At 32.0% G+C, this 7605-nt stretch overlaps 2 protein-coding genes across 3 annotated transcripts; one reads left to right on the top strand and one right to left on the bottom strand.

Moving 5' to 3' along the window:
* Positions 1-261: 261 nt before the first annotated feature.
* On the top strand, positions 262-3451 carry LOC115453113 (protein FAM50 homolog). Its single transcript, XM_037441405.1, has 6 exons — positions 262-892; positions 1106-1210; positions 1875-2079; positions 2154-2308; positions 2756-2868; positions 3237-3451. The coding sequence occupies exons 1-6, from the start codon at positions 548-550 to the stop codon at positions 3334-3336; spliced, it is 1023 nt and encodes a 340-aa protein (XP_037297302.1). The 5' UTR covers positions 262-547; the 3' UTR covers positions 3337-3451.
* LOC115453111 (dehydrodolichyl diphosphate synthase complex subunit DHDDS) lies at positions 3350-7096 on the bottom strand. Of its 2 annotated transcripts, none has more exons than XM_037441406.1 (5): positions 6354-7096; positions 5499-5632; positions 4312-4499; positions 4060-4235; positions 3350-3786 (listed from the first exon to the last, which is right to left on the bottom strand). In XM_037441406.1, the coding sequence occupies exons 1-5, from the start codon at positions 6543-6545 to the stop codon at positions 3589-3591; spliced, it is 888 nt and encodes a 295-aa protein (XP_037297303.1). In that variant the 5' UTR covers positions 6546-7096; the 3' UTR covers positions 3350-3588. The 2 variants fall into 2 exon arrangements, with proteins under 2 accessions (XP_037297303.1, XP_037297304.1); XM_037441407.1 differs by having other exon boundaries at positions 4312-4460; positions 6354-7094.
* Between the last annotated feature and the right edge of the window lie 509 nt (positions 7097-7605).

Raw genomic sequence — 7605 nt, 5'->3', positions numbered from 1 at the left:
AAATATCCAGATCCCCGCCAAAATATCAAGACCCAATGAATTTGTAGAAATCCCTACAAATTTGCAACGATGCAAATAATCATTATTCAGTCAGTATCCTCGCCTGTCATTATACACTGATTTTTTTTAACAAGTCCAAAGAATTGGATGAAAGGAAAGCAAAGGAAATAAAGTCCGTACAACTCTAAATAAAAATACATGGCAACAGTAAATAAACCAAAAGGTTCATCGCCAACTTTTCGAGTATTGACATATTGAATAAAACAAAGACTGTCATAACTGTGTTATCTGTGGTTTTGAAATTTGTTGATATTATTCTGCCAATTTCTGGAAAGTTATGTAGTGCTCAGTACTATTTAGTCTAGTTCTGCTATTTAGCTGCTGAGATTTAAAAAAAATAGAGTGCAGGTAAAGTGCAACAGCCTATCCTTGACAAGTATCTGGAAGAACTAATAAAATAGATACAAAGGATCTTGTTACATAGATTGTACCTTGGTCCCTCTAAAGTAGTCGGAACTTATTTCTCTGGTAAATCAAGACCCTAGCCATGGCTCACTACAAAGGAGCTGCATCAGAGGCTGGCAGAGCCATGCATCTTATGAAAAAGAGAGAAAAGGCTCAACAGGAAATAGAACTTCGAAAAAAGAAAATAGAAGAAGATCTCAAGATTCACAACATTGAAAATAAATTCGCCACACATTACGATGCAGTGGAACAACAATTAAAGAGCTCCACCATCGGTTTAGTAACACTGGATGAAATGAAAGCCAAACAGGAGCATATAGTTCGTGAGAGGGAAAAAAAATTAGCACAGAAAAAAGCAGAGAAAGAAAAAGAGAGACAGAAAGAAATTGAGGCAAAACAAGCACAGAAAAATAAACAGAAACGGCAGGTACAAACTTATTATTTTATTTAATGTAGGGTTTATTGGGTTTATCATTGGAAATTTCATTTATGAAAATGGCTGAAATTTTACCTATTATGTTATATGCATATATTCCATACAAATTAAATTGAATTAAAATCAACAAGATATTTTTCAAATATTAACATATCACACAACAATATAAATTAAAACCAATAAAATAACCCTGGATAATTTCAGATTCAGGCCCTTTCATTTGACTTAAATGACGATGAAGAAGATGAAGATGCTGAATCTAGTGATGAAAAACCAGAGATGTCAAATTGGAGAGATAAAGAAGAACCTGTAAGTGTTGATGATTTATTTCATATGTGAATGATTTCCATAATTAATTTCTGCATTTTAATATGCATCAATAGATTTTGAAAATTTGAAACTTGTTAAAAAATACTTCAATCAAATTTTTTTTAAGGAGGATGAGGATGCATTTGGCTAGGCTCTGTTGGTTGCTCAATGAGTTGAGAGAGGGTTTGAAAATATTTTTTTCACATGAAATATTCAAGTAATACCTACATTTTATTCTTCAAACTAGTTATTATTAAAGCTACTATAAGTGATAATTTATAATCTTTAGATTCCATCTGTGCTATCTTAAAATTAGGTGACAATATCTTCACAGAAATTAAAACCCTTAGAAAAGATGGATATTCACAAGATGAGTTTGGACTTCTTTCTTATAGTGCTTCTAAAATTTGTGTGATAAAGTCTACAAAATAAGTAGGAGTCCTGTTCAGTGTCAAAATGAGCAAAATTCACTTTATTTGTTTCACTGCACATATGTTATATGTTCTTGGTCGTAGCATCAGCTGCAGTATATGGGTGAGGCAAAAAGAAATGGTGTCAACCTTTATGTAACTTAAAAAAAATTGCCTTTGTTTTGTGGTATTTTTCTGTTATACGATCTTATCACTTATCTGAATGCACCTTAACCGTTCATTGGAAATTACAGGTCTTAAAAAAGATTAGGAAAAATCCTGATGTAGACACATCTTTCCTGCCAGATAGAGAGAGGGAGGAGGCAGATCTAAAGCTACGTGAGGAACTAAGATTGGAGTGGGTGATGACACAAGCCAGCCTGAAGGACGAACCTATCACTGTCACTTTCAGTTACTGGGATGGCTCTGGCCATAGGAGGAATGTCACCTTGAAGAAAGGTATGATACAAGACAATTGATAAAATGGTACCTTCTTGGTTTACTGGCAAATTATTACATAACATTGCTTTCAGGAAACTCAATATACCAATTCCTGCAAAGATGTCTAGACACTCTCAGGCCCGAATTCAGTGAGTTAAAGACGGTATCTGCAGATCAGTTAATGTATGTGAAAGAAGATTTAATACTGCCACACCATTACACATTTTATGATTTTATTGTTACTAAGGTAAGTCATTTATAATACATCCAACTTATAAGCACAATGGAGACTTGATTATATGGACCACATTCATACATATTATCACAATTATCCAGATTGATAACCTCAGGCACATTGCATGAAATTCGAAAACTACTTAACCTATTTTGAAAATTCATTCTTAACAGTAAGCTATATTACCCCTGAGTTCTAAAGGCAAATTTTTTCCTACGAATGATCATAAACGCGGGTGTAGCCACGAGCATTGTCTTGTTAATAATAATTTATATGTAAAAGATAAGCTTTTCTTCAAAAATTCAATTATAAATATTTTCGATCATCAAAACGCCCTACAAGATACAGGCCATTTTTCATTATCTTAAAAACTGTGTTCCTGTTAATAATAAATAAACACCTTGTTAATTCCTTTTAATATATTTTATATTGCCTTTAGTAAAAGCTTTTAATTTCCAGGCCAGGGGCAAAAGTGGTCCATTATTTCAATTCGACGCATCTGATGATGTTAGGCTAGTCAATGATGCAACACAAGAGAAACAAGATTCACATGCAGGCAAAGTTTTATTAAGGTACGTTATACTCTAGTTAACACATCTGTCCCATCGCTGACGATGAACGCGAGTAGAGCTAGAAAGAAAAGACTTACCAGTATCTAAGAGCGCGTGTATATTGTGTAATGTGTACGTGTTTTAACTCTGTGGGAGTTGTCGGCGAATGTTCTGATCGCCAAACCAACAACAGAGTTCTCACCAGCATTTTAAACGTTCAACAATCCACTATTTATAACTATCTTTTGTTCACACGAGATCTAGATCTATTTTGTTTCTTGAGCAAGAAAATAGTCATAAGTCGCTTCCTCGCCGGCGGTGAGACAAGTGCTTAAGTATGCCAGCATTATTTTTATAAATACTTAGTATAAACTTCTTACTGTTTTCAGATCTTGGTATGAAAGAAACAAGCATATCTTCCCAGCGTCTAGATGGGAACCATATGACCCAACTAAGACTTATTCCAAATATACCATTAAGGGAAAGTAAATAAAAAACAATATTGAGAATATAATTAATTTATTAAGCAATGGAAATAGACTAATTTAGTAAACTATGCAATAAATGTTACATACCATTAAGTTAAATATACAAATTTAAATAACTTGTTATTATTTATAAAGTATAATACCCTTTGTTGCCTTTTTGTGTAATTGAAACAGTTGATAACTATCTACAGTATAAATTATAATAAATGAAATAATGGAAACTATAATTTACATTTAAAAAAAAACTTGGGCATCAACTAACATTTTTAGCAAGCTCTTGCCATCTCTTGTTTTCTAAGTGTTCCAAAAATGTTTCTTTCCTGGAATCCAATTCCTTATCTGGTTTGATGGGTGGCGCATGCCTTTGGAAGTGTATTATTGCTGCCAATAAGTTCCAAATGCTGAATTCCGGCCAAAGAACATCAGTGAAATATAGAACTGTGTCTGACAACTGAAAAAGAAATGTTATATATTTTATTTATGTTGATAAAGATTCCAATTTGTCCTTGCACAAATAATTAGGTACGTCCATGTTTAAATGGCTAAGGAATGTCGTTTTAGAGCCAGAGTAAAAATATTTTTTAAAAACTTTTAAAATTGGTGAACTTGGCATTATGAGTGTAATGACCGCAGATGTGTCAAAGTGCCAAAACAAAATATATTTGTGACAATCACTACATATCTGCATCAACTGTGATTAGATCATTGAACAGCTCCATCTCACCTGCCAAAGCATGAAGTCGGACAATCGGACTTCCCCTGAAGTTCTTACAAGCAGTTCAGCTTCGCCAAGTTCCATAGACTGGGAGATGAGTTCATCATCAATGTCATCTGCTGTTATTTCATTGTTCTTCACGCCATCAATTATATGCGACGCGGCTCTGCTGATTTCATCTCGACCTACGATAAATAATAATTAACAAATAAAATCATTTAATTGTTAATGAATATAAGTTGTATTTATTAACTATATTACCTGTGTAGGCATACGCAATATTAAGTCTTAACTTGTTGTTATTTTTCGTAGCCAGCATGACTTCTGAGACAAGCGATCTTAGATCCGATGGCAGCAGCGACAGTCGCCCGGCAACATGTACCCTTACTCCCCAGTCCCTTATTTGATCACTGTTAAATAAGTAGAAAAATTGTTGGATCCTCTCAAACCTACAGAAAATTGAAATGAAGCATCAGCAAAACAGTTCACAAACAAGACATACAGATAGAGCATAAAAATATAAACATGGTGTAGTGGATATACAATTTTATAATTGTGATAAATGATTTCTCAATCTATTCCATACTAGGAACTAAGATCTATAGTGGATTTTTTATAAAAAACAATTTCAAATATCATTGGAAATGTTATTTACAAAAATTGTAGAAAGGCAACCTTGTCTTAATAAATGGTAATATTTCACATTTAAAGACATGTCGACCTTTTTCATGATAAAATCATGCCTTTTCCTTTTTAAGAGGTAAGCAGAGTTGTAACATACCCATATTTCATCAGCTATGTTAGCTCGCATTTAATAAGAGGTGAGCCTATAAATATCTTTTTCAATACAGCATTAAATCCATATACAGTTAAATGCTAGTGCTATAGTATTTTAATCAAGTGCTACCTGGTACCAATTGTAATTCCATACCAAGTGTAGTGTGATAATGTAGACCCTGTGAAATCTGGTAACAAATTAAAATCATACAAGTGAAAAAATTTCACACTTGCTAATCTCACCATTTGTGCATGTATAAAAATGAAAGCAATGCAAAGGTATATAATAAAGCTTCAATAATTATTAATATAATTTTAAAAACTCAAAAGCGTAAAGCAAGCTTGTTTAAGTGATTTCAGGCTACAATAGATGTACCTAGCTGCAGTTCAGAAAATGATATTGCTTATGTAAGTATTTGTACACTGACTCTGTTGGTGATAATACAAATTAATCTCACACTCCCAAAACTCAACTTTTCTGAATTGGCCTGTCTTTTATGTAACAGAAATCTTAATTTGAGTATTCATTTTAACTATACAGTAGTATGGCCTCTTTATTAATTTAGTTGTGCAATGTTAAAAAAATCTATTATGTAGCAAAGTTACAGAATAAATGTAGTCTGAAAACACTTCATCCATTCCAAAGCATGAATAATCATCTGCATACATACATTTCCTCTAAAAGTCTTTGGAATTTGTCTCTGGCTAGATCCATGAGGGCTTCAACTTCATCTTCACCTCTCTTGAAGTTTTCAATGCTAAATGCATATACGGTTACTTCTGGAATGCCCAGATCAAGACACCACTGTGAAATATAATGGTTTGTAAATACTTATATTAATATAATATAACCAGGCTTGTATTACTGCCCACTGCTGGACATGGGCCTCCTCTACCATAGTGGAGGTTTTTAGGGCTTATTCCGCCATGCAGCCCTGATCCAGACTTCGCATACCTTCCAAAATCCTATTGAAAATTCTTAGGTATGTAGTTTGATTCATGATTTTTCCTACTCTATTAAAGTAAACAATAATTGATAAACAATACAGATGTGAGTACAAAAGACCAGATGTGTGTAGCTTGGGTTTCGAACCTGTGGACCATTATTTCAACAGTTCATTCAAATCCCAAAATGTCAACATGCACTTTTAAAAATTGTTTAACAAAAGTTATGGTAAAAACTTATAAAAATCTATTGAACATTTTTCCAATAATTTGTCACATTTCACTGTTACAAGGTTCCAAAAAAACAAAGAGAAATAAAGGGACAACAATGAATAGTTATCTTTTCTAATTTTTATCAACATAAAAAAAATCTCATTATTCTAATATAAATAAACATGAACACAAGACCTTGTAGTAGTTAGTCAGCAATTTGTCAACCATATGATTCTGAAGAAAACACATTGCAATTGCACCTTTTAAGTTATGAATTGGAAAATATATTTAAAAAATATGAAATTAACATAATAAAGTAACTTTATTTCTAAAAATACATACAAATTAAATTATATATTTATACTGACCTTAAGTGTCTCTGAAAGTTTATCAAACCCTCTGTAATGACCAGTTTTTTTATCAACACTTGCTTTCTTCGCATACCGCCTGTTCCCATCCATTATAAATGCAATATGTTGCGGTATCCGACCAGTTTTAATAACTTTTATACAAAACAATTGGAAGAATGATACCGAATTTTCATTTACCCAAGAAGACATTTTATTTTATTTTTTTCTTAACTGAATACTCAACACACTTAATTATTTTAAAGTACTGAGTTGTTCACAACCCACTACACTTAGCATAACCAAAAGTGGAAAACTAGGTAATTGAATAAATACATTACAGCATAATGACCGCACTTATCTTAAGTGTATGTTAGGTAGGTGCGTTTACAGTTATTAACCTTGACCACTTTTATTTATCCATAGACTTAAGATTAATGTATTTAATTTATAAAAATTGAAGTAAGATAGTTTCTATAAAAACTACAAGATCTAACACTTTATCAGCAAAATACACGTCACAATGTAATTAAATCAGTAAAGAATTGTTTCATGAACAGAAAGTTTTTATTTTAGTAATCATATCAATATTCACTACGATAAATATAAAGTTTATAAGAAAATCATTCTAAACAATTTTTTTTATTTTTATTTTCAATTACAAAATTTAATTTCGCATTCCAAAGAGAATAACATTTGGAATAACATAATAATATAAAAGGAAACCGGATCCATAAGCTTGTGTCAAAAGTCAAAACTTGAGTCAAAATATTATGTCAAGCGAGCGATTGCCGATTTTATGCATTACAGTGTGCTGTCACTGGGGGTGTTTAATAATTATCGATATTTATATATTTATAACAGTAATAATGTGAGACCCAAGGTGGTCTGTGTGATAGTTATGACGGGTAAAGTCTTTATTATGAGATCTATATTGATATTAGTCAATAAGAGTTTATTACATCGTAAAAACTCGAGTATACGTAATGATATGTACTACAGTTTTAAGTCACAAATTACTATATACGTACAATTTTAAAACTATAAATACACGAATTTTGTTAGATAAAAAGTTGCCGAACAAAGGTTTTACTATTAACTACTTACTACATGAAAAAATATGTGTAGCGTCAGCCTGTCGTTATACATACCCACAACTAAGTATATGTGGGTTCATACGATACGGAAACGGTTTAATACTTGGTACAGAGTTGAGAATCCTGAACGGATTTACGATTTTTTTTTATTTATAATAATATTATATTACTGAAAA

The sequence above is a fragment of the Manduca sexta genome, chromosome 22 (assembly GCF_014839805.1).
Source record: "Manduca sexta isolate Smith_Timp_Sample1 chromosome 22, JHU_Msex_v1.0, whole genome shotgun sequence".
Classification (NCBI taxonomy): Eukaryota; Metazoa; Arthropoda; class Insecta; order Lepidoptera; family Sphingidae; genus Manduca; species Manduca sexta.
This window is presented reverse-complemented; position numbering and strand designations above follow the sequence as displayed.